Source organism: Notamacropus eugenii, chromosome 6 (assembly GCF_028372415.1).
Source record: "Notamacropus eugenii isolate mMacEug1 chromosome 6, mMacEug1.pri_v2, whole genome shotgun sequence".
In the NCBI taxonomy this organism is placed as follows: domain Eukaryota; kingdom Metazoa; phylum Chordata; class Mammalia; order Diprotodontia; family Macropodidae; genus Notamacropus; species Notamacropus eugenii.
The window spans coordinates 197,123,170-197,148,781 of NC_092877.1; the positions used below are offsets into that span (position 1 = coordinate 197,123,170).

The window sequence follows — 25,612 nt, forward strand, 5'->3', positions numbered from 1 at the left end:
AGTCACTAGCTGTGTGACCCTGGACAAGTCACTTAACCCTCTTTGCCTCAGTTTCCTCATCTGTAAAATAAGCTTGAGAAAGAAATGGCAAACCACTCCAGTATCTTTGCCAGGAAAACCCAAAAAGGGGTCAAAAAGAGTTGGACATGACTAAAAATGACTAAGCATACTATCATCATCCCTGGTGCCAGGTACTGTTCTATAAGCATTAAATGGGTCTTTAATAAATATTCAGATCATGCTATAGTTATTATGGAAAGCTGTCATAGAAGTAGAAGGCTTGTTCTGAACTGGAGGGAAGGTTATTGGAAATATAAAAAACTATAGAGCTGTAAGAAAATAGTGAAAAAAATAAAAATGTGAAGGGAAGAATAACACTTTCTTTAGATTATTTTCTTATTAATAGTTTATTGTGTTTTAAGACAGTGTTATTTTGGGAAAAAAATTACAAAAGTCATTCAGGACAAAAAAACAATAAAAATTTTAATAGTAGGTAGCATCAGTTGGTATCTCCCTGAGAACATATACCACAAGCCCTCCAAATCCTTGATGGATTACCATGTAAGAAACATTTTAATAAAACATCCATCTAAAAGTCATGTAAAATCCATGTTAATTAAAGAGTAAAAATATTGCAGTGGTGTACTGAAGGAACATTTCACTTTATCTGCTAGAACAAGGAATGCTAGTCTTGGAGTCAGGAAAACATGAGTTTGAATCCTAACACGTTCAGCTGTATGAACCTGGGTAAATCATTTAACCTATTTCCTTATCTGTAAAATGTGTATAATAACAGCACCTACCTCACAGGGTTGATGTGAGGATGAAATGAGATAACACACGGAAAGTGCTTTGCAAACATTAAAGTGCTATCTAATTCCTAGTTATTTTTGTCCACAAACAAAGGCAAATTCTGGATCTCTCTGTTCAGACTATTTTCATATATATGTATATATATATATTTAATGTTATGTTATATATAGCATATATATAATTTTGATTTACTGCAACATTACATATGTTTATAGACATTACAGGGTGCTGACTTCAGATATAACAAAAATCAATTACTATGAATAAAAATATGCCTAGATTTGAAATTCCCTTTGGAAAACCTATATTTTTTATTTGTGTGGGGAAAGAAGATAACCATGCACAGTGTATTCAGTAGTTCTATTTCACAGCCCTCTCCTCTTAACCTTTCTATTACACATCTCAGCTCTCCAAACTTTACTGTATATAATGTCCTTTTGCTCATGAATCTTAGAATTGTAAATACAGAACTGGAAAGGACTTTAGAGATACATTTTGTCTAATTTTCTCATTTTACAGATGAGAAAGGTGAGGTCCAGAGAGAATAAGTCATGGGGAGAGTAAATTGGCAGAACTGGGATTTAAAATTGGGCCTCATGATTATAAATCATGCATTCCCTCCATTGTACCACATTGCTTCCCATCTGGTCCTCTATTTTCTCATCTGAAAAATGATGGATTTGGACTAGTAACACCTGAGATCCCCTCCAACTCTAAATCCATGCTATGTGCAGTCTTTATCTTTCCCACATAACCAAACACAGTCCAAAGTATCCAGAAGGTGCTTCATAAATACTTGTTGAACTTAATTATTACAGTTTAACTCATTCAGTTCAATCAGAAGTGATTTAGTCAATTTCATCCTTATAACAGAAGAAAACAGAAAAACTTCCAACTTAGAAAATATTGTTTTTCATCTTCACCATGAATATTTGTATCTCCTTTCTGAAAAGAAATCCTTTACTTAAGCAAATTATTTTGGGGAAGTTCACTTTCTTAGGTGGGTTTATTAAGATATTTTTTGGGAAGTGCCTGCTATAGAAAAAAAAATTACGTATGTATGTATGTATGTATGTATGTGTGTAGCTCTCTATCTTATCCTTAAACTAGACCTGGGATTTCATCAGTGTAAGAAGCTCCATCTCCCAATGAAAATAGGCACCTGATTATAACCTGTAATATTAAAGAGTTGTCAGACACCAATAGGTCACAGTGAGTATGTCTTGAACTTTTCAAACCATGAATTTGAACATATGTTTTAGTAAGTATGTACAGGTGCTATGGTCCTGCATCAGTCTCTCAGCATACCTTAGTCTAGAGCTCATTCTTGGGTTCCTAAGCAGTACATACAAAAGTGTAATTTAAGTATGTGATATAGCCATTAGGGCTAGGAGAGGTTGTATTATTTTCCCTTGGTCTTGGTCCCACAATAAGGGGGTTCATATGTAACAAGCAGATTTTCAAAAGCACCATAAGGTTCCTTTATACCATTCAATAACACATGTGAAAGGTGACATCTCACCTGATGACACTATTCTGTTATTAATTAAGATTTCCTAAACTTATTTTAGGTGATATTCTATTTCTCAAGTAATGCTGCAACATAGAAATACAGAATTTCAGGAAAGATTCACCTTGGCTGACCTTCAACTGTCTTAGTCAATTCCTGAGGGAATCCTTTGGCAATAAGGATAAAGATAAAACCTGAAACATATGGAAAAGGATCAAACACTATATAACCTTCCACATTTCCACAGTAGGAGCTGATAAAATTCTAAATACAACTTAGTGCAAACACAATTTTAAGAAAATCTCCAAAATCAAACAAAGATAAGAAGTCAATCTACTTAAAAGATTGACAAACTGGTTAATGGAAGTTGTCAGGTTCTTTAAAATTAACATGGATGGGACAACTTGTATAAATACCCCACTGCTGTGAGGAAACCATTGCTACCCACCCAATTTTGGATGTTTTTTTCTTAAAATACAATTTTATTTTCATTTAGTGGGCAAGTCCTAGTAGCTACTTCCATTTTTCCATTCTTCCCAGCTTTAGCAATCCACTCAAAGAGTCTGCCTTTTATCAACATGCTCCTGAGCTCAACAGCTGGTATCTTATTTCCTTTAAAATGTTAATCCTATTAGCATAACCAGTAGATGAAACTTCTGGGTACACATTTCATACTTATTTTTCTTCTGGTGAATGTTTTCTCTGAACCATGAGTATCAACATTCCTGTTCTGACTTCTGATTTTGGAGCAGTTATGTCTGTAGAAACCCAGGTGTTTCATCAGGAACCCAATAGTAAAGCTTCTGATACACCTGAACATCCTCTTCTCTGGTTTTACACCACCTTTTTCTTTAAAGGAATATTATTCTTCTATGATATACCATTACAGTGCCCTTAATAATTATTGCATTTGCCCCTGGCTCATTCATTATATATTTCATTTCTCTTTTAATGGAAATCATCCTATTGGCTTTTCAGCTTAGCACTTTGATTGTTACTGTAACGAGGTTTGTTTAAAACCATTATGATGACAGCCACTAAAGCTAATGCTGTTCCTAAACTTGGGGGACCACAGGGACTGAACTCTTGGACGATTCCTGAGAGGAGAGGGGCAACGATACGACCCACAGCTGTCACGGACTGCCCCAGGCCTATAAGAGTTCCACTAGCCTGAGTCCCGCCAACAGTTAGCTGAAGGTCTGTGGTGCAAATCCTGCCTATAGCAGTAGAAAATGATAAAAAAGTGGAGCAGAAAATGACTACCCATATGCTGAATGCTATAGAATAAAGCAGCAACAGCACACAGGTGAGGGCACTCGAGTGTAACAGAATGGTGTAGGTGTTGTGTTTATAGAGTCTCATTACTGGTCCTAGGACAAAACCCGCCAACACTCCCAGGGCACTGCTGTAGCTGATAATATACCCAGTCAGTCTGGGTTTCATCCCAAAGCGCTCTTCAATTGCCAGAACAAAGTTACTGTGGTACAGCATGACGGCCAGAGACATCAGGAAGCGCACTAAAAAGATGTCCCACATTTCAGAGAATATCACATTCCTGATATCTCTTAACATGGACACAATCTGAATCCACAGCTGCCAAGTCATTGCTTGAAGCGTGATGGCACCATTAGTTGTTGGAGTCTCCTGCAACTTGTATTTTGCCTTTTTCAGGAGCTCTGAAGGAGGTCTATTGCTAGTTTGCTGGCCAGTTTTCATCCTATTCAAGTTTGTGTCATTCCATGGAAATATCCAGACAAGACCTGTTAATAGAGGGCAAAACCGTGAGTGTACTTTTATCCTCAGATGCTAAAAAGCTACTTCTCTAACACTGCTCAATTTCATTTGTGAAAATGGTCCAGGGAACTTCTATAGACCATTCCTTCTACTCTCTGTCTGAGTCTATGTCAAGAACCCCCAACTGATCTCCTTGCTTCAATTTATTTTATACATAGCTAACAGAAATGATCTCAGCTGAGGTTCAGAGAGTATAAGTTATTTACAAGGATCAAACATCTAATGAGCCTCAGAACTCACTTTCCTTAGCATTATATCCACTATTCCATTGAAAAACTTAAAGAACACACTTGGCTTATTATTTACATTATTGTTTCTGTAATCATTATTTACTATTATTATTAATAATAAAAGAAGAGTGTTGGACTACAAGAAATGATCTCCTCAAGCAAAATGTTCACCATTCACTCCCCTGCATGAGAACTTTCAGATGGCTTCTTATTTCCCATGATCTCAAATCTAAATTGTGCTTTTTGCTCAAGGCTTTTCATTAACTGATCTCTTCAGCTCCCCTTCTATAGTCCCAATAAACTACTTCCTTTGCCTCTTCAATTCAACAAGCTACTCCATGCTGACTTTTGTGTGTTCTGCATTCCATTCCTATCATCTGAACATAACCTGTCCCCTCCTCTTCATCCATTAATGTTCACATGTTGTACCTCCTTCAAAAACCCAACCCACAACACACCTCCTCTTCAAATCTTTCCATGACTAATCTAACTGGACAACTTAAAATGAAGTTCTGAACTATGCTGCTTTGCCTTTGCAGTTATCTGGTATTGCTTCATATTATTCCCAAATAATTTCGCACATGTATGTTGTTTTTTCTGGCTATATCATAAGCTGTAGGGATATCATCTATTTTTTACATTTCTCCATTGTGCTGTGCGCACAGTAGGTGTGAAATAAAACGTATGAATTTATAACAGTTTGGGAAAGGCATTAGGATCCAAAGTCATGTGGAAGCAGCATAAGAAATATAAACAAAAATGTGGTGGCTACAGCTTAGACAATCACTGCATAATGCCAACAGAAAACTCACCCTATAAGAAAGTGGTAAGAGGCCCTCTTGAGTTTTTCCACTTACTTATATTTTAAGAGATTCTCCAAGACTTTCATGGAATGAAGATTTCAGGAGGAATGTGAAGGAACTCAGCATAAGCATTGATGGAATAAAGGGAAAAGATCATTCCAGGCACTTGGACCCCAGTGAAAGACATAGGCATAGACGTGAATGAAAGGAAAAAAAAATCTAAATTTGACACTCAAGCAATAGGGCTAATTACAGCAAAGGAAACTGTTAGTGGACCACAAGCAGGGGATGACAGTATAGCTGATAGTTGGGTCAGACAGCTGGAGCATTTCATATAAGCCAGTCACAGTAATATGCTTTACTAGCATATTTACTTAGTGGTCAGACAAAAGACATACAGAAGAACTTAGTTTGGAATAACATAAAATGCACGGCACACAATTTAATGAAAAGTTAAAACTAAGGTCCCCAAATCACCTTTTTCTATCAGCTGCTGTGATGTTACTCCTTCCCTATATCATGGATATGGGACGTCCTATATGAGATATGTGACATCTTATACATGAGAGAATACAGTGAGAGTCCAGAAATAAGATACATGCTTGAAGTCATTATTCTGGCCATAGTGATGAATTTGTCCTGATGCATTTATATTCTTTCGTGGTTTCCCATGTGACATGCATTTGTAGGGGAATTGACAGAGCTTAAAGGTAAAGTTTCTGTCTATGAGACACACAACAAAGCTAGCTGATCCATGCACGGATCAAACTCATGATCATGGCCTCATGAGACCTAAAAGTTCTCACAGCGTATAGTGGACCAACATTAACTGCAAATAAATGGACTTATCCTGTGGTCAAATCACAACTTACCAGCATTCAGAATGAAGACAGAGAAACAGATGAAGGATGTTATATAAAATCCACCTTCTAACTCAGTAAGATATCCACCGACCACAGGACCCAAGATAAAACCCACATTCGAAGCTGTATTAAATTTCCCCATTACCAGTGGGCGCTCTCTCTCTAAAACCAGATCCGAAAGAAGAGCTCTTGAGATTGAGAGCGTGTGCTTGAATATACCTACAGGTTGAGATGAAGAATGGTTTAGTAACATTTTCCCAAAATGAAAGCATTTCATTTCCTGTCCTGTATTTAATCTCAATTACCACAAAATATTCTACTTTCAAATAGCAAACATATATATGGTTAAGAATTTCTGGCTAGGTTTCATTTCCATGAACACAATATCTGTATTTAATTAGAAAAAAATGAAATATTCATGAAAAAGGATAGAAAACCTCCTTCCACCATATGAGTGAAGTATGCTAATTTAACAATACATAATAAAATACAGGTGTGCTTTTAACACTAATGTTTACCAGAACAATTTCTGGCAAGCTTTTAAAGCATTTGGAATGTACAAATTTAAAAACTACAATGAACTTTTGCTGAAAAGTTCCTTACACAGAAAAGGCAAGGATATGTAAGATTTGGAGCTTCCCCTTCAAAAGAAAATGTGGTTTCTGTAAGGGCCTTTGGTAATTCTAGCTGCCCTGCCTTGGCCCTAAACAGGACTGAAGGGAACCCACAATTATCTTTATCTCCCACATTGCTGAAATCAATTCCCTGAAAGCTCTGGTGGGTGCAGTGTTACTCATTCCTTGTCAAGATGGAAAAAGCACTCCACAGATTTGGGAATAAATGATCTGAGTTGGAAATCTTTGGCTGCTTACTGCTTACGTTACACTTCAGTAACTGCTTATCTCTCTGCAGTTTCCCTTTTTCATCTACCTTTCAGTTCTCATCTGTGCCCTCGAGGATCTTGTACAGTTCTAGATCCCATACTCCATGACTAGTTTCTGTTCCTGACAAGAAATATGAAAAGGACCCTTGGAGAAAACAAATTGTGGTCTTTGCTCCGACTCTTTCCTGAGTTCTGACTACTGGTACTGCTTTGGGCTCACAGCTCTAGAGGGGGAAGTCACTTCTGGGGCAATCTAATTCAAATTCAGCATTTTATCTTTGAGGAAACTGAGGCCCAGGAAAGTTCAGGGACTTGCCCCAAGGCCACAGAGCTAGTAAAGTGGGGTTTGAACCCAGATCCTCTGAATGCAGAGCTAGTGTCCCTTCCTTTGTACCACACTGCCTCCATCAAAGTGCATGACCTGCTTCATGACTTCTTGCCTTTTGCCCCATCCCACCAAAAGTGAAAAACTGCAGGCTCTGACCTGTCAAAATTCCCTACTCTGTGCCAGGCCTGTCCTGATCTCTGGCAATGGTGGTGCCCATAATTATTCTAAGTGCTCCTGGTCTTGAGGTACTAACTGACACCTATGCCACAACATTTGTTTCAAACACATTAGTGATGTAAGAAAAGCAAATGGCATTGAATGGGGAAGGGCTGGCAACTTCATCTGCACCAGCTGATTTTCTACCTAAATGGGGGACTTCTTTGAGATTTTGAAAACTTTAAAAAGAAACTTTTAAAAGAAAAATAAAACACATCATTCTTGCATCTGTCTACTCCACAGGCTGGTCTACAATGCTCAACTGTTATTGGCATTACCTAAAATGTAAAGAATGACTATATAACTCAAGAATATTCTCTACATATGGTAGGAGTTCAATGAAAACTGGTGACTGATTGAGCTATGGTACCACTAACTGAAACAAAGACACAAAAGTTATAGACTATTTATATAAAAAACTTTAAATTCAGTGTTCAGCATATAATTATGTCCATAGATGCTTAATAAAGATAAAAAAATGATGACATTCACTTCTTACTACAGTATCAATGTAGTTAAAAGATAAGGTGTGACCCAACAACTTCTAGGCAAAAAAAAACCCAGAGCCATCTGTTTAGTACATAAAGCCCAAATTGAACTACTTCTCTGCCTCCCTAATCCCCCACCCAAACCCTAATCCTATCCAGGGCACCACCATTCTCAAAGTCACCCAGCTTGCTACCTAGCTGTCATTCTCACCTTCTCCCTCTTTTTCATCTTCCATATCCCATCTGTCTCCCAAGTCCTTCTGATTTTACCTTCCAATTACCTCTACTGCCCTCTGACTGCCACCACCCTAGTGCAGACCCTAATCACCAGACACCTGGACTATTGCAATAGCCTGCTGGGTGGTCTCCCTGCCTGAAGTCACTCCCCACCCTTCACTCCTCTGCCAAAGTGATTTTCCTAAAACACAGGTCATATCACCTCCCTACTCAATACACTTAAAAAATGTTTCAGGATCAAGTACAAAATGCTCTGGTGGGCCTTTAAAGTCCTTCACAACTTGACCCCAAATATTTTAGTCTTTTATTGATACTGGTCTTGTTCCCTCATATACATGACCTCTTCTGACTTCGTGCATTTTCCTTGGTTGTCCCACATGCCTAAAAAGATGTTCCTCTTCCTCTCTGTCTCCTGTCTTACTTGGCCTTCCTTCAACTCTTGGTTAAAATCCTACTTTCTGTAACAATCCTTTCCTGCTTATTAACTACTACCTTCTTTTTTTGAGATAACCTGCAGTGTGCCCCATATAAATCTTTTATGTACATAACTGTTTGCATGTGCTATCCTGCATTAGAATGGGAGCCAATTAAGGCAGGGGCTGTTTATGTCTTTCTTTACATTCCCAGCTACAGGACGCTAAGCTAAAAGTGTCTTTTCAGACCAATCGCAAATTAATCTCTCTTTATTCCAGACAAATGGGCCTGTTTTCTGTTCTCTGAACACAACATTCCATGTCCTGCCTTCTATATCTATGAACAGACTGTCCCCATGGCTGGAGTATTCTCCCTTAATTCAGCCTTAACCCCTTTACCTGCTCAGCTCAAGTGACTCCTACAGTCTTTCCTGATTCCCTTAGTTAATAGTGCCCTCCATCCATTCTCACAAGGGGCAGGAAGGTGGTGCGGTGGATAGAGTGACAGACCTAGAGCCAGGAAGACTCTTCTTCCTGAGTTCAAATCTGACCTCAGATACTTTTTAGCTATGTGACCCTGGGTAAGTCACTTAACCCTGTTTACCTCAGTCTTCTGTAAAATGAGCTGGAGAAAGAAAGGGCAAACCACTTCTTTCCCAAGAAAACCCCAAATGGGGTCCTGAAGATTCAGACCCAACTGAAAAACTTTAAAACGACAATAACAACCATTCCCACAAATAAGCTTGTAATTTATATTTATTTACCTGTGTATGTATTGTTTTCTCCCCCTATACTCTCCTCACCTCCTGCTCATGCAAAGAATTACAGTTTTTTGAAGAGAGGGATTGTTTTCCCTTGCAGCCCTAGAGACTAGACCAGTGTCTAGAATATCAGCAGGACTTACAGAATGCTTGCTGAATTAAACCAAACTGAATTAAAAAGATGAATTCCTCCTGTATCTGGAAGAGCTGGGCTACAGAAGGAAACATATGTAAGCAAACCGGGGGTGACATCACTTTTCTTGTGTTGTCTATATGTGGTAGAGTGGTGGGAGGGAAGGGATAAGCAGCAGCATATATTTAAAGTCCAAGACCAGAAGAAAAATTTTGCAAAGGAATTCCCTACCACACTATCTGGGAGTACTCTTTTCACATACTCTATTTCCATGGGATGCCAAGTACTGCAGGAGTAGCTTGGATATGAAAGGACATTTATCTAGAGCTACCAATATAGTGCCATGATATTATCTATTCACAAAACACTGACTTCACATTTATAAATGAAATCATGAACAAAAATGGAATATCCTCTAGGGTGATTTGAGGTAGGAACCTAGTCCCCCAGTTTCTGTTGCACTTCTATTTACTTCTTGTAGTAATATCAAAGTTTTCCTACAGAATGAAGGGAAAATGCAGCTTCATACACATTATTATAACCTTAATCAGTATCCAGAAATTATGGATACACGATAAAAATAAAAATAAATGAACTCAATTTGTTTTTCCCCTATTATTATCAGTTATCTTCAAAGTCATGCACTACTACGATACCTCCTCCATCCCCACATTCCAATATACTAAAACTTTTCTTTAGCAAGTGAGGTTTCAACATAAAGACAAAAACATATTTATGGAAGGTGAAAATTGAATTTTGACATAATATTTTATTGACCATTGTAATAGAATGCTATGCTAAAACTGTTTATTGAGGTACACACATTCTTTAATGGGTGAAACTGAAACCTGATGATTTAAAAGAAACGTAATTTATGTTCCATTTAATCCAGGTTGCAGTTTTCTAAATAAAATATAAAAGGAAACCCTGAATTTGAGAGAATTAAAATTTATCTCAGAGAAAAGAAATAAAAAAAAGACATCCTCACTAGAATTAGCCACCCTCAGGCAAAGTTTGGCCTAAAACAGGGGTGATAAACATTTTTGCGTTACGGACCCCTTTTTCCAGTCTGGTAATGCCTATGGATCCCTTTTTAGAATACACTTTTTAATGTATAAAATGGAATGTATAGGATTACAAAGTAAATAAGTATATTGCAAGGCAATTATCAAAATACTTAAAAAAAAAAAAGTTCATGGATTCCAAGTTAAGAATCTTTGGTTCAAGGAATTAAAAGGAACTAAGTACTGGAATGGAAAACTAATCTTTGGTCCTCTATATCTATAACAGCAACTAATAACAGTTGAGTCTGCATAAAGAGATTTAAAGCTGAAGAGAAGTCTTAGCAGTGGACCTGTGCTTGAAGCTACACAGCCCAGCTGCGAACCTAGAAACTCCTAAAAGGGAGAGTTATCTCTACAGATGCCTAGGACAGGGTGGCACATACCAGATGTTGAGCCTATACAGGTTCACTGAAATCCTAGGCAATAACACAAGGAGATAAATACGGATGATGCAGTAATGCGAGATTGAATTGCTTCTCTTTAAACAGAAATATGTGACTTATGAGGCAAAGAAGCAGAAACAGAGAGAAGAGCAGGTAAGATTAGGACCTTCTGAGGATACAAATATAGACAGAAGAAAACTCTCAGCAGCAGCATCTGGAGGAGGAGGAGGGAGAGACAACATGGGATATACGAGAAACTCACCAACAGGAATTCTAGCCACGGCCACTAAGAAGAGGCTGCTGGATATGCCCAGGAGGAGATAACCTAGAGCACTGAGGAGAATACACACCAGCAACGAATACTGTCTTCCCACTACATCACTCCAGCAGCCCTGCAAAGAGTAAAAGGCTTGAAAACTTTAAATACATACCCATGTATATTTTATATATTTATATACACACATATTTTGTGTAAATATGTAAGTAAATATATATGATATATGCTCATATATATTGTGTGTATATACGTTACATATTTATATGCATATAAATATGCATGTATATGTTTTTACAAGCATTTATTATCTCTCTCCCCACTCCCAGACCCCAGTGAACAATTAAAATAAAAAAAAATAACCTGTTGGCTTCTTTTCCCTACAAACATACAAAAACACTTCGTAATAAATATGCATAGTCCAAGCCTAATGAATTCCTATATTGGCCATATCCAAAAATTTGTCTTTCTGTATCTTAAGTTCATCACTTCTGTTGAAGGAGTGGGGTAGTGTGATTAATCTTTAGTCTTCCGGATTTATGATTTATCCATGCATTAATCATAGTTTCAAAGTTGTTTTTCCCTATAGTGTTGTTGTCATTGTATAAATTGATCTTCTTGATCACTCTGCATCAGTTAATGACGTATTTCCAGTTTCCTCTGAAGCTATCTATTTTTTCAGTTCTTACAATACACAAAATAATATCCAATAGCATTCATATAACATTATTTAGTTAGACATTCCCCAATAGTTGGCCACATCCTAGGTTTGTCTTAGTTTGGGACCACTATGAAATGAGCTGCTGTAATATATTTTTGTACATATAGGCCCTTTTCCCTTTTTATTTGATCTCTTTGGACATTGGCTTAATGGAATAAATGGGTCAAAGGGTATGGACAGTTTAGTAACTTTGGAAGTCTTGTTCCAAATTGCTTTCCAGAATGGCTGAATCAATTCATAATTCTACCAACAGTGCACAAGTGTGAGGCATGCACACTTTACCCAATCTAATAATGACAAACAAATAAATACCCAATCTAAATAAATGATAATGTAGACATATTTTGCCCCTGGAAATTGTGTTGGCAGTGTTCTTTCTGTATAAAGAAGCACATATCTTTTGTGGACATTTTTCTTTCAGTATAAGGAAACATCTTTTGTGGTTGGGTAGTTTTGAGGAAAGCTTAGGAAAACTTAGATTCAAGATTCTAAGACTTTCAATAAATCAGTGGGAAAAAATCAATGCTCCCTATACCATGGCTTCTATATCAGTCTTTAATTTTAAAAAATGGGCAGAAACAATTATTATTAGAAAAAAATGAGAGGAATGTACAAGAAAGATCTTATAGATAAAAAGAGTAATGTAAAAAGTCATGACTGAATGATTCATGAGGCCTGCTCTGGTGGGTACATAAGTATGTTCCACCTAACATCCTTAACTGGTTCTATGAAAACACATCTTAACAGGGGGCAGTTAGTTAATACCTTAGGAAAAGATGATACCTTCCTTGTAGAGACAGTAGGGGGATAATGAAAAGAATGCTGGATTTGAAGCTAGAGGACATTGAAATCAAGCTCTGCCACTTACGAGCTGTGTGACATTAAGCAAGTCACTTCACTTCTGTGGGACTCAGATTCCTTAAATGTAAAATGAAAGCATTAGACTAGATGACTTTTGAAGTCACTTTCAGCTTGAAATCCAATGATCTTTGGAAGAGAGTTACAAGTTCCTATTTCACTGAAATGTATGCAATCTGGCTGAAGAGAGAGTTGTCTGGTCAGGGAATATTAGGCAGGTGGGGATGGAAAGGAACCAGTTGATCTGCTAAAGCACTGAGAAGCTTCTGAATGATTTTTTGAAAGTTAAATTGGGAATCTGGAAATACACTAATTATGTTATTGTGAAAAGATGTGAGTTAGGGCAGTTATCTTCAGGGTATGCCTGTGTTACAATAAATAATTTCGTTCATGAAGAGTCTCTTCCAACTACTAATTTGATATGGTTAGAAAGTTGCTAACTTAAACTTTATAATGTTGTCTTTGTGCTTTCATTCAAAGGATATACATTACTAACATAACAGTTAAGACCCGAGTTCAAGTTCCCCCCATGACACACAGGTGTGTAACAATGGGCAAATCCTTTAACCTCTCAGTAGCCCAGACTACTAGGATTATGAATTTCAGAGAAGTCATTATCTGCCTTGATCCAGGGAGTTACCTCAAGGCGGAGCTCCCTATATCAATAAAATTAAAAGCCTGGAATCCAAAAAAAGTAAGAATAACATGTATCTTCTACTTGTTTTTTAAAAAAATGGGCTTCTCATAAATTAAATATTGTTCTGGAAATTTCCCTTAACTCATATCTTTTATGTTATTTATTGGTTTAAAAATTAAATTGATAATTTTGATGAAAAAGATATTCTTAAAGAAAAACACTCACTAATTAGAAACAACTCTATCATAGTAGGAAGAACACTGGATTTTAAATCAAAAGACTTTGATTCAAGTACTGGTCATCACATTTGCTAGCTGTGTAAGCTTGGACAAGTCATTAAACTTCTCCTGTCCTCAGTTTCTTCAGGCTGACCTTAAAAGTTTCTCAAGTTTTAGTAGTCTATGATCTAAATACAATTATTAAAAAAAGAAGTCATAAGCCAATAAAATAAAAAGCCAAATTTGGAGATAAAAAAAAAAGAGGGGCAGATTTAAGATGATTTGTTGTTGCTGTTTAGTTGTGTCTGACTTTTCATGACCTCATTTGAGGTTTTCTTGGCAAAGATTCTGAAGTAGTTTTCCATTTCCTTCTCCAGCTCATATTACAGATGAGGAAACAGAAGTAAACAGGGTTAAGTGACTTGCCCAGGGTCACACATCTACTAAGTGTCCAAGGTCAGATTTCCACTGGGGAAGCTGAGTCTTCCCAGTTTTAGGCCCTGAACTCTTATCCCCTGCACCACCTACTTGCCTACTTATATTAAACTATAGTTCAAATTCTTGTTTCACAAGAAAGTGAAATGTTACATGGAATCCTTGAAGGAAGAACATTATTTTTTAAATTATAAATTTGACATTTTAGTATATATACACCTATTTTCAGAACACTGAGGAACTCCTTAATCAAATGAATTCTTAACTAAGTACATTTCATTTAAATTCTATAATCTGTAGCAATTCACATTTATTCATCGGTGAAATTAAATTAGGGGTTACCAAATTTGTTTTATAAAGGGAGTAATAAAGATTCTTTCAAAATCAAGCTTTTTTGGTGCCTTTAAAATAGGATTAGATTTTTAAAACTGATTTACACATATTATTTTAGGAACATATCTATTGTTTATGATGTTCAGTAAACATTTGTTTACCAGGTTAATCACTTTAATTGAACTCAGTGGTCAAGTAACTGGTAAAGTAACTGATCAACCATTTCATTGAACTGAATGGTTGTTTGGGCAGCATGTGGACAGAATTTCAAAAGAATAAGTATGCCTAAAAAGTGGATCTTACACAGAACTTTGTATCAGAAAAATCCTATGAAGTGAGAGTATTAAAAGTGTAATAGCAGATAGGGAAATAGTAACTCCATGTATTTAAAAAAAACTTAGTTTCAAATCCTCAAAAGTAAGGTTTGTGATTTAAATCAGAAAGTGATGTTAAATGATTAAAAAGAGAAAGTTTTGTCTTCAGATCATGTTCCTCATCTAGATGTTTAGAAATTCACCTAGACTTTTTTTAGGGAGATATTGTCCAGCTTTCAGAAAAAATAATACCCATTGTTAGTGTCTCAGCATATAGGAATTTAAGATCCCATTAGAGGCAGGTATGATTATTTCATTATTTTACCACATCTTGTCAAAGAAGAACTCAGAATGTGCTTCATGCATGAATATTTTAAAAGACCTAAGATTTCATTCCCATTGATACTTCTTCCAATGATGCAGAATGTCCTTTTAGATGATCTTTGTCAGTTTCACGAGGTGGCCAAGCCTGGTAGTGTGTCTTTCTGAATTTAGTGAGATTGGTCTTCAGCTCACTGATACAAAGTCTGTCACTGGCTATTACCTGAAGCTTTTCCAGATAGGTATGGCCTGACAGAGCTTTTGTACTCTGCTGGGATAGCCTTCAACAATCTCCATCATCAAATTTATTTGCTAAAGTTGTAAAATTATAATAGAAGCCCAAAGGTCACCTCTACACTATAATGAGACAGAAAAGAAAGGCTTTAGCTATGTATATTTTAGGCACATCTAATTTTTTTTTCAAATTAATCTAAATTTCCTTTTTTAAAAATACTAATCCTTTCCTTTTCTCCAATTCCTAAGAAAAAGTCAGGTTACAAATTACATTTCTCTGTAGGCTGAGTATCAAAATCATTTTTTGAGTCTTTCACTTTCCTTTTACATGTTCATATTTCCCTTGATAGACAGTTTCTGTCCATTTCCCCAGTTTATGAAAAACTTAATCAGGGATGTTAAAATGCAGATCTCTAGTGGAAAAGGTGAACATATCTAAAGAAGGTTAGAGTGTTAATTTCTTACATAATGAAGATAGCTAGGGGTTATGAGACCAGGCAATTTGAAAAGTATCCTTCTAATAATGTGTCCAGTATGCTAATCATGAATACTAATGTTTCTATGGGACCTGAAGATCATAAAACACACTTGAATGGATTGGGGTGTGAGGTCAAAGGAGGAAGAAAGAGAGATCCAGCTCTGTTCAAACTATTCCTTTAACTGGTTTAACACTAATTATGGTCAATAAAAATCCTGGATACCATATCTTTAGTGAGTTGATTTATGAGCAAAGGTCCGTTACTGCAGTTATGGCACAGAAATAATCGACTAACAAGCATTTATTAAGTGCGCACTGCATGCCAGGCACTGTGCTAGGGAAACAAAAGCAAAAATGAAGTGATCTCTGCCCTCAAAGAGTTTAAATTAGATTGTGGTGGAGTTGTTTTTCAGTTTTGTCTGCCTCTTTGTGACCCTGTTTGGGGTTTTCTTGGTAAAAATTCTGGAGTGCTTTGCCATTTCTTTCTCCACATTATTTTACAGATGAGGAAACTAAAGTAAACAGGGTTAAGTCACTTGCCCAAGGTCACACAGCTAGATTTGAACTCAGGAAAATGAGTACCCCTGGCTCTAGGCCTGGCACTCTATCCAGTGTGCCACCTAGCTGCCCCATAAATTATATTATGGGAGATAAAACAAATGTGTGTGCTTGTATACATGTGTATGTTTATCTATCTAGACTGATATATATAGAAAGATAGAAATATAGATATAGAGATAATGTAAACAAGTGGCTTTAAATGTCAAACAGAACAGCCTTTGACCAGTGTGAGCCACTAGAATAGAAACCTGCAAATAAATATATGCATATGTAATATATACACAGACACACATACATGCATATATATGGATATGGATACATATACACTACATAACTGCATGACTATCACTGAAGTCTGGTTAATATTTCAGCCATTACAAGCAAGATTTTGACTCTAAATATATATATATATTTCAGAGTATTCAATTTTAACCTGAGTCCTAACGTTCCAGAAAGATTTGATAATTTTTTAAATTAATTTTGATTGTTGAAAATGATGGTAATGATTTATATTACACATTAAGCTAATTACCTGCTTCTTTTTTTGTGAACATGATTTTTTAAAACTCTCATCAACAGCCATCACTGTTACTGAACCAATGGACAACTGTCCTCAATTTATCAACAGGTACACTAATATATTTCAAAGATGCAATGGTACAGATGAAGGTAAACTTACCACTACTGTGCTAGAAAAGAGCTGGAGAACACCATAGAGAGATCCTGAAATAAAATATAACAGTATAAATCAAGGAGGCCCGAACTCATGATAGAACTGATTTAACCAAGGACAGAGATCACTAGGAAGTATACCAACACAAAGGGTATGCTTACTAACTATAATTTAGGACAAGCAGAAGAAAAATTAAAGGGTGTGGGGGGTCAGATAAAGAGAATGGAATAGTCATTGAATAGTGAGATAGAAAAATTCTGATTTAGTGTTGAAAACATGCAGCAAAGAGTAAAAATTCCTGAATTTGAAAGAGGCATGTTAGCATGTTAAGCAATATGACGACTCTTCTATACACACACACACACACACACACACACACATATATAATTATTTTAGAGTTGCTGGGCTTTGTCACATCTCTACCTGGGTGATCAACTTGAGCAAGGTTTTTTTTTTACAGACATTTCTTTCCTCATTGTGAATTTAAATCATGGCAATGTATGAGGTTTGAAAAATTTTTTTTTTTAATTTTCTGTACTGTCACAGTAGGCACTATTGACACCATCAGCTTCTTATTCCTATCTGTAGGTATATTCTCCTTAGTAAGATAATTGCTATGTGAACATAATTTATGATTCTGAAATGAATAACTTCTTTAAGTTTTTTGCTTGGGAGGAAGTGGAGTAAGGGTGCAGGTCTATATTCCCTTAGGTGTAGGGGAATACAGACTAACTTAACATCCCCTCAGTAATAGTGAGTTATCCCTAGACTGATTGAATAAGGCCAGCTGGACACTTCCAACACTCAGTTCTTTACATATAGAGCTACAGATTTGTAAGATAGTACAAAGTGAGGACCTGAGTGCTGGAAGGGATCTGGCAAGGGAAGAGCTGAGAATGACTTTATGGCCAGGGTAAACCTGATAGACAAATACTCTGTAACAAGAAGATACTTAAAGCATATTGAGGGAATGCACAACCAGATCTGACAGACTGTAATCATTTTCCACCCTTCCACCCCACTACTATAGTCCTATCACTGAATGTACATATTTCAGAGGATAACATCTATATCTTGTCTCTTATATTAGACTGTAAAGCCCTATGGTATCTACTCTAAATCTATTCGGAGCATCATGAGCCACCAGAAGTCAGAGATATATAACACTCCTCTTCACTAAGGCCAAACCCTCCCTGCTATGCCCATGGTTCCATTCTGTCTAGCCTTCTATACAAGGTTGCTTCAGCAGACTTTCCCTCTCTCTTTTGCATGTTCAATCACTCCCACTCCACTGCTGTTTCCCAACTGTTTGCAAGTAAGCTCAACTCTTCACATTAAAACAAAAATCTTGTTCATATACTCCATGACTATCCCACCTTTCTTCAAACATTCACTGGTAGACTTTTTTTTCACCATTTACAACTGCAGTCTTCATTTCTTTATCATTCATTCTCATTCCTTGAAATTTGATTTTTGCATCTCAATGATCTATTGATGCTGCTTTTTAAAATGACCTCTCAACTGTCAAATTTACCAAACTGCTAGCCTCCTATATACATTCTTCTTGATCCACCACATCCTCAGAATTTAATACAATTGACCATCTTCTCTACCTTGATCCTTCATATTTAGATTCAGAAATTCTCTTTGTTCTCCTACCCCTGTGGCACAGGTCCTCTTGACGACTTTTATTTTAATCCCAACAAATTATCTCTGAACCCTCTGAGTTTACAGTCAGATTGAAATACACCCTTATACTAAGTCCCAGCAATTCTACCTGAACCTTATATTTCCACATTTCTTTCAGCTTCTAATTTCAGACTCTGATTATCATCTACATGTAACAGCTTTTCAACAGGTTTTTCTGCTTGTGTTTTTCTTTTCTTTCTTCATACTTTTGCCATAGTCATTGTCATCATCATCATCACCACCACTATCACCATTACCACTACCACTACCACCACCATCCTGTGTCTTCATGCCACCGCTCAGAAATCTTCAGTGGATTCCACTGAATAAAGCTCAAACTCTTTTGCCTGACATTCAAAGGCTTCCTTTGTTACCACTTGCTGTCACACAATTTATAATTTGATAGACTTTCATTGGTACTGTTTGTTTTTATATCTCATGGATTTTCTGCTCTATCTCCCCCTTTACCCTCTTCCAGACAGTCATTACTATATATTACTATGTATAACAAAGAGTTTTTTTAAGAGGAAAAAGAGAAAAACAAATCAGCAAAATTAGTCAATATTTCAAATACATATTTATATATATTTAATGTTCCACACCTGTGGACCTCCATTTTTGCAAAGGAGTGAAGGAAAATGTCCAGACAACTTCTATTACTCCCTTTTAGGCACTTTATATGCCATCCAAACTGGAGTAATCTCTGTTTCCCAAATATGTCATTGATTCCCAATACCTAAAATCTATCTCTTCCTTCTTTTTACCATGGAAATCCTACTCTTTAAAGCCCAACCCAAATGCCACCTCTTTCAAGACTTCCTTGACCTTCTGTTATCAAAAAAGAACTCAGACCTCAGGGAGCTCAGATCACAGAAAGCACTTAGCTTTAGCAACCCTAATATATTTAGCATATAATGTTGTACATGAAATATATCCATGTCTGAACAATTGTGCAGTACAGAAGATGAAGAGACCTCTGATTGAGGTATGTGGCTCAAGTCTTGAGTCTGAAATACTGGCTTGTGTGACCCAGGGCACAGTGCCACAGGCAACTCTGTAAGACTAGACATCGCAGAGAAGGTGCTAACCTGTATTGGTAGATGGTATTTCCTTAATTGGAAAGAAGTGAGGTTGCACAATGGATAGAGTGCTCAAAAGTATGCCTTGAGTAAACATCTGGCTTCAAACACTTACTAGATGAATGATCCTGGTAAAGTAACAACTTTCTGCTTGAGTTGCCTTGACTACAAAATGGGTTGTGGTGAGCATTACATAAGATAGTTGTGAAGCACTTAGAACAGTGGCCGGTACATAGTGGGCACTTAATAAATGCTTGTTCCTTTCAATTACCAAGTTCTCAAGAGAATTCTCTGTATCAGTAAAATCATAGGTACATTCCCTACCCTTAACTGTATATGTGTCCTAACCCTCTTAGTCCGAGGAGGACAGGGATCAGGTCTTATCTAAACTTTGTACTTTCCCCAAGGTTTAACACCATGCTTTATCCACAGCTCAGTATCTGTTGGGCTGAATTGTTAAATTGAAAACAGTTATACAAATTGCATATATTCAACACTTGATGTTTAGCCACCAAACTAGAGAAATATAGGACAAACTTAATCCAGGGTCATATACCTTCAAACATCTCTGAGAAATTATCTTTTTACTATTTAGCTATTAAACAGAAACGATTCATGATCTACACTTGTTTTTAGTTTGTTAACTTATATTACTTACCTACTACTCCTGCAATAGTTGGGCTTGCTCCAAGGGATCTGATATGAACACTTAATAAAGGAACTACCATGCTTACACCAAAAAAGTCCTAAAAGGAAACAGATCATAATTTCATTAATTAGATGAATGTTAGAATCTGAGAGTTTTTGGAATTGTGAATCCTATACTAGATAAAGTCCCTTCCCTTTTTATTCCATACATAACATCTGGCGTTTGTAATAAAATGCCAAGTTTTTGCTGTCTTTTGAGAGATCGCTAACATTACTTATCAAATTTGCAATTTGTAAATGACAGATTTGCCATGTCTAATAATGCACTTTACCTTTTGCTCCTTCTAGTTTTCTTATTTCACAAACATAGAACACTATTATCATTTACTGAGAATACATTTTAAAAGTATCTCAAAAAGAGATATTCCATTAACACAGTGCTTACTTCAAGGGAGAGGGGTGCAAGCAGAGCTTCCCTCTTCCCATTTATGTCTTTTTCCTCACAAAAGGAAAAGAGTCGGGGCAGCTAGGTGGTGCAATTAATACAGCACAGGCCCTGGAATCCGGAGGACCTGAGTTCAAATATGACCTCAGACACTTGACATTTAATAGGTGTGTGACCTTGGGCAAATCACTAACTAATCACCAATTGTCTTACTTGCCCCCTTCAAGAAAAAAAGGAAAAGAATACAGAATGAGGGGATATTAGATTGAACTAGAGTAGTTTAACTAAGATGATGGTTCTGTACACAGAAGTAACCAAGGCTTGAAACTCTAAATAAGGCATGAAGTCTTACTTTGGGTATTTCAGGTATAAAGCATCCATCTTCAAGAGACATTACCCCATAAAGGACTGTGGCAGCTATACCATCAGATAAGAGCACTCCTTCCTTACAAAGGATATTCCACATTTTAGTCAAGGTCTGTCTACCTGCCTTTTGATCATGTGCCAACATACTCTCTTATAATTCCAGACTGATTTTTTCTTTATGGCTAAGTGTAACACTTGTATAATAAATAAAAAAAAAAAGGTACAACAATTAATTGAAACTGGAAAGTTTTCTTATTCCATAAGAAATAATTCCCACTTCATTTTGAACCCCAAATAATAATAATAATTGACATTACATAGCACCTTCTCTCATTTGCTCTTCACAACAACACTGTAAAGTAATGAAGACAGCTATTGTTATCATTTCTATTTAGTAGGTGATGAAATTGGGCCTCCGAGATGATAAATCCCTTGCTCAGAGTTAAAGAACGAGTGTCAGACAGGAACCTGTGTTTCAAGAATAGTACCTTATCCTTACACTCCACATCACACAATATCATGTCTTTAACATTCTGCCCAGGGCAATGAAAGGACAATGGTTGATAATCTGGGTTGAGAGAGCAGCTTCAATAATGTGTGATCTTGGACAAGTGACTTATCTCCTTAGACCACAGAATATTCTTTGTGTTCCGATAATCTACAGGTTGGCAATTTCATTTTTGAATATTCCAAAAATTAATTTATGTCAGGACATGTCCCAACACTTTAAGTGCACACTAGGAATATTATATAAGACATCAGGAATTTAAGAGTTTTGCCAGTCACCTATTAACAGACTAAATCTGTCTCTTTGCATTGCTAACTATCATTCCTAATTCTGCTATGAGGGGATCAAACAGAATAAAAACAACCAAGGTCATCTTGACTACAAATATAGTACTTTTTCCACAACAGCACTCTACCTAGCATTGACAACAAATTCCATCCCAGTTCTTCTTTATAATAAAGCTCTTACATTCCCAACATTTTATATAAAGTTTCCCAAATGGGAAATGTATGTATCAGCAAATAAAGTAATTTTTTTAATATCCAATGATGAAGCATCAGCTTATAGATGATCTGAATTTCTTGCTCAGTGGAAAAAGGACTCAAAATGTATTTGGAAACCTTAGGTTCAAGGCCTGAGTGAATTACTTACCCTGTCACTTTAAGCAAATCATTTATTTCTTTGAGTTTCAATTTTGTCACCTGTAGAATGGTGATAAATCTTAGATTACCAAACACAGGGTTTGTTTCAAATAAAGTCATTTTAATAAATCAAACATTATCATGTAAACACGATCTGGTACTATTGATGGCCTTTTTTGTTCTTTCACTACTCATCAAAAATCAAATTTTAATAAAATTAATTTATCATTTAAACTCAAACCCAAGATTAATTCATCCTAGAAATGCATTCCGAAGCATGTCAGCCCCAGTTACCCAATGCTGATGGAATACTGTAATATATTGCTTATCACTAATATATTGCTTAGATTAGGATGAGCAAAATATTTGCCTGAGGCTGAACACAGTCAACCCAAATATTTTCAAGATCAAAAAAAGTTTATTTGTAACTACTCCCCCTTTTGACCAATCTAAGAGGGAGAGAAGAACAGATGATCTTATCGCAAATCAATTATTCCTTGGTTGGTGGAAGGGGGAAGAACTTAAACAGGATACTACTGTGAGGAAAGGTAGAAGAACATATTCATAACAAGAAGGCAACAGATGGGAAAAGAAAGAGACCCTAAGTAGCAAATTTTCAGACCAGAAAAAGGATTATTTTCTTGAAATGGCATCCTCCCCCAGGGCTATATAACTTTAGGTCACAAGCTACTAATAGTAAGTAAAGAGACAATATGCACTTTTTCCTAACCCTCCTTCAGCACTGTTTACAGCAATTTCAATGCATAAAAAGTAGAGAAAACCGGAACTAGACGGGCAAAGGGCATGATGAGGGAGACTGCTGTCAGCCTCCATATCTAATCTACATATTGCCTACCAGATTTCAAGTAAATTCCTTAAAGAGCAGTATTTTACTTCTCTTTGTATTGTAGACATGCCTTATAGAAATGAGGCAGTCAATAAACATTTCCTTCAATGATCAACCAAATGACATTTACTGAAGTCATACCCCAATAAAATTCAGCCCTGGAACCTTGACAAGTTTTCCCAAGACTTAGACTTTGTTGATCAGTTGTTTTTCAGTCATGTCACCCTTTGTGACCACATTTGAGATTTTCTGGGCAAAGATATTTGAGTGTTTTTTCATTTCCTTCTTTAGCTCATGTTACAGATGAGGAAACTAAGGCAAACAGGGATAAGAGACTTGCCTAGGATCGTACAGCTAGTGAATTCTGAGGCCCAATTTGAATTTGGGATGATTTCCTGAGTTCAGGCCTGGCACTGCATACACTGTGCCACCAGGCAATGGCTATTAAATACCAAATACAAACTTCCCATTTTCAGTCCAGTCTGCAAGGAAATTATTGGCTCCATTGTTTATAAAACTGAAAAAAATAATTCCTATTATTCTGTTGGGAAATTAAATCCAGGTCTCCAAAAGTTTGGGATTAATTTAAGGACATGTGGATCTTCTTTTAACTGATGTAAAGGTTTTGAATTTATGGAAAGTGATAAAGTATGTAAATGTTAAAAATTATCTTGTATCAGGAAGACCACTGAGTGGAGTCCAAAGACATGGGTTCAAATATGACCTCTGATATTACTAACTGTATGATCTATGACAATTCAACCAATTAATTAACAAATAATCAGTACCTAGTATGTGCCTGGCATTGTGCTAGGTACTAGGGATAACAAGTAAAAAAAAAATGAAATATTCTCTACTTGAAATGAGCTTACATTATAATGAGGGAGTCAAGTTCATATACAAATAGAATGTAAGTAGGAAATGAATAAATATAATTATATACAAAATACTTTGGGAGTACCTGTTGGAGGGATCAGAAAAGGCTTTATGCAGAAGATGATGCCTGAGTTTTGTCTTAAAGAAAAGTGATTCCATATGGAAGATTAAGGAGACAGTATATTCCACATGCAAGAAGGAAGTACAAAAGTCTGGATGGACTAGATGGGAGTGTCCTCTACATGGAACAAAGAGAACTGTTTGGCTGAATTGAATACTGTAGGAGGAAGAGTTATGTCCAATAAAGTTGCTAAGATACGTTCAGGCCAAGATATGTTAAGATATGTTATGCTGGACTTTAAAAACTAAACAAAGAAGTTTATATTTTATCTTAGGACACAGGTGTTTAACCAGCCCTTTAATTTTTTTTTTTTTGGATAATGATTTCAATATAACTTGTTACTTATTTTGGTAAACATGGCTAATTATATTTTAATCCAGATTGGGGCTCATTTTAGTAGGAGTTGTGCTGCTTTTTTTTTCTTTTTATTGTCAGCTTGGGATTTGACACCTCTGGGTGACCTCGAATTACCTGTACAAGTGCTTGAACTATGACCTTTGATTTGGAGAAGATCCATGGCAAGGCTTCCCTATGACCTGCCTGGTGGAGTTTCTATATTAGGAACCATCTCTTCGTGTGTTAATTACGGTTTTTGTTGTTGTTCACTCATGTCAGACTTCTTACCCCATTTGGGCTTTTCTTGACAGAGATACTGGGGTGATTTGCCATATTCTTCTCCAGTTCATGGATAAGGAAACTGAGACAAAGAGAGTTTAAGTGCTTTGCCCTGGGTCACAGGACTACTAAGTTTCTGAGGCCAAATCTGAAGTCTGATCTTTATAACTCCAGGCCCAGTGTCTTATCCACTGGGCCACCAGGTTATAATAGCTGTCAACTCATTTAGGAAACTGGTAGCCCTCTCCCCACAACGATTACATTGGTGTGGCTCATTGCATCACCTCTAGGGTACCCCAGACTCCCACCATTTCTTAATCATCGAGTGTTGGAACTTGCTGACCTTAAAGACAGGTGAGTGGGGAGGATGGCAGGGAGGGCGGGGTGTGAAATGAAAGGCTATTAGGAGCCCTGCAGGGCAAGCTCGGCTCCCCTCCCTTCTCCCCCAGGCTCAGCAGGTGGGGCTCGGTTTGCGCCCCCCACCTTTATGCCGCCCCTCCCCAGGACTCACCAAGAAGCCCACCAGGTAGAGGTAAAGCAAGAATCTGCTGGGTCGGTGGCAGGACTGAGCCGAGGTCCCCTCCTCCTTCGTGCCCGGTCCTCGGCAGGCCGGGGCTCTGCTCTGGAAGCAGCCGCCCCCATCCTCCATCCAGAGAGGACCCCAGCCCCGGGTGGGGAAAGGGGGCCGGGGGGGAGGGGCAGGGAGGGCGGGAGGTGGGTGCTACAGTGGCCGGGGCAGCCTCCAGCTGAGGTGCGGGTCCAGCTGATTCGCCCCCGCTCTCAGTTCGGCCCCTCCTCTAG

The 25,612-nt window shown here is 37.1% G+C and overlaps 2 protein-coding genes across 3 annotated transcripts in view; one reads left to right on the forward strand and one right to left on the reverse strand.

Annotated features, from left to right (window-relative positions):
- Positions 1-388: 388 nt before the first annotated feature.
- On the reverse strand, positions 389-25,591 carry MFSD9 (major facilitator superfamily domain containing 9). Of its 2 annotated transcripts, XM_072621734.1 has the most exons (7): positions 25,323-25,419; positions 22,363-22,412; positions 20,403-20,490; positions 16,983-17,026; positions 11,182-11,311; positions 6,023-6,232; positions 389-4,083 (listed from the first exon to the last, which is right to left on the reverse strand). In XM_072621734.1, the coding sequence occupies exons 3-7, from the start codon at positions 20,470-20,472 to the stop codon at positions 3,287-3,289; spliced, it is 1,251 nt and encodes a 416-aa protein (XP_072477835.1). In that variant the 5' UTR covers positions 20,473-20,490; positions 22,363-22,412; positions 25,323-25,419; the 3' UTR covers positions 389-3,286. The 2 variants fall into 2 exon arrangements, with proteins under 2 accessions (XP_072477835.1, XP_072477834.1); XM_072621733.1 differs by lacking the exon at positions 22,363-22,412 and having other exon boundaries at positions 25,323-25,591.
- TMEM182 (transmembrane protein 182) overlaps positions 24,437-25,612 on the forward strand; it is a 116,215-nt gene continuing 115,039 nt past the window's right edge. The window contains exon 1 of the mRNA XM_072621740.1: positions 24,437-25,165. The gene's annotated coding sequence lies outside the window, so the exon portion shown is untranslated. The remainder of the gene's footprint in view (positions 25,166-25,612) is intronic.